The sequence below is a fragment of the Vombatus ursinus genome, unplaced genomic scaffold, assembly GCF_900497805.2.
Source record: "Vombatus ursinus unplaced genomic scaffold, bare-nosed wombat genome assembly UNPS02011047.1, whole genome shotgun sequence".
Taxonomy (NCBI): Eukaryota; Metazoa; Chordata; class Mammalia; order Diprotodontia; family Vombatidae; genus Vombatus; species Vombatus ursinus.
The window spans coordinates 1-1,254 of record NW_020950825.1 but is presented as its reverse complement, the minus strand read 5'-3'; the positions used below and the strand labels follow the sequence as shown (position 1 = coordinate 1,254).

Here is a 1,254-nt window from a genome sequence, read left to right as displayed (position 1 = left end):
TCGTACAAAACACATGTGAGTTCAGGACAATGTAAATAATTGCCACCTGATGCCGAGTAAAGAAAATAGAGCTAGGATAATGATAAGCTGGAATATAATAATGTTAATGAGAACAGCACATGACTGTCTGAACTCAGATTAATTCCAATGTCCAAACATGGTCCCAGAGAACAAATGATGAAACATATTTCCTCCCCCCAAGACAGATAGTGAAAAAGAAGACTATAGATACATGTATAATACATGCATTCAAATACATGGTCACCCTCTCTGTTTTTCTTGATTTCTTTTTTGTAAGGGAAGGTACTAAACCCCATGCTTTTGGACTACATGTCAAGAAATAACTGCCATAAAACAAAGATATCAATTAAAACTTTTTAAAGTGAGTATAGGAAGTATATGGTCTCAATATATTCATATATATGTATCTGTATCTATCTATCTATCTATCTATAAAATGTGTGTGTACACGTACAAATATGTTTACATATATACTCCAACCATGGCTAACAAGGACTAAAAAATCCTTGTTATTACATGTCTCTTGGATGTGTACCATTCAGCCTCTTTGGATACTAGTATGAATATCAATTAATCTGCCAACACATATTAGGGACCATCCATATGTAATCTTGGAGAAACACAGATATGATGGAAATTGTGGGCTTATTTAGCCTGGAATTTATTTTTGACAATTCTCTTCACAGCATCCTTTACATCTTTATTTCTCAGACTATAGATCAAGGGATTTAACACAGGACTCACAAAAATATAGAAAACTGCCACAATTTTCCCTTGTTCTACAGATGTCTCTGAGGGAGGTCTTAGATACATGCAAAACAGAGTCCCATAAAAGATAGTGACAGCTGTCAGGTGTGAGCCACAGGTAGAGAAAGCTTTACGCCGGCCCTCAGCTGAGCGGATGCGCAGGATGGCCACGAAAATGAACACGTAAGAGATGAGAATGATTGTCAGAGAACAGGTGAGGTTTGAACCAGCAACTATAAACATGGCAGTTTCCTTGATGTAAGTGTCTGAGCAGGAGAGGACCATGAGAGGTGGGTCAGCACAGTAGAAGTGGTTAATCTCATTAGGGCCACAGAAGGATAGACGGAGCATCAGGATGGTTTGTATCAGACCATTGACAAAGCTATAGATGTAGGGTGCAGTGACCAGAGATATACAGATGTTCTTGGACATTTTGCTGCTATAGAGCAGTGGATTACAGATAGCCACGTAACGGTCATAGGCCAT

General features: G+C 38.4%; 1 protein-coding gene across 1 annotated transcript; it reads right to left on the bottom strand.

The window, feature by feature from the left end:
• Positions 1 to 666: 666 nt before the first annotated feature.
• Positions 667 to 1,254, bottom strand: LOC114038459 (olfactory receptor 1030-like). The gene has a single exon (XM_027855717.1). It carries the CDS (start codon positions 1,252 to 1,254, stop codon positions 667 to 669), a length of 588 nt encoding a protein of 195 aa, XP_027711518.1.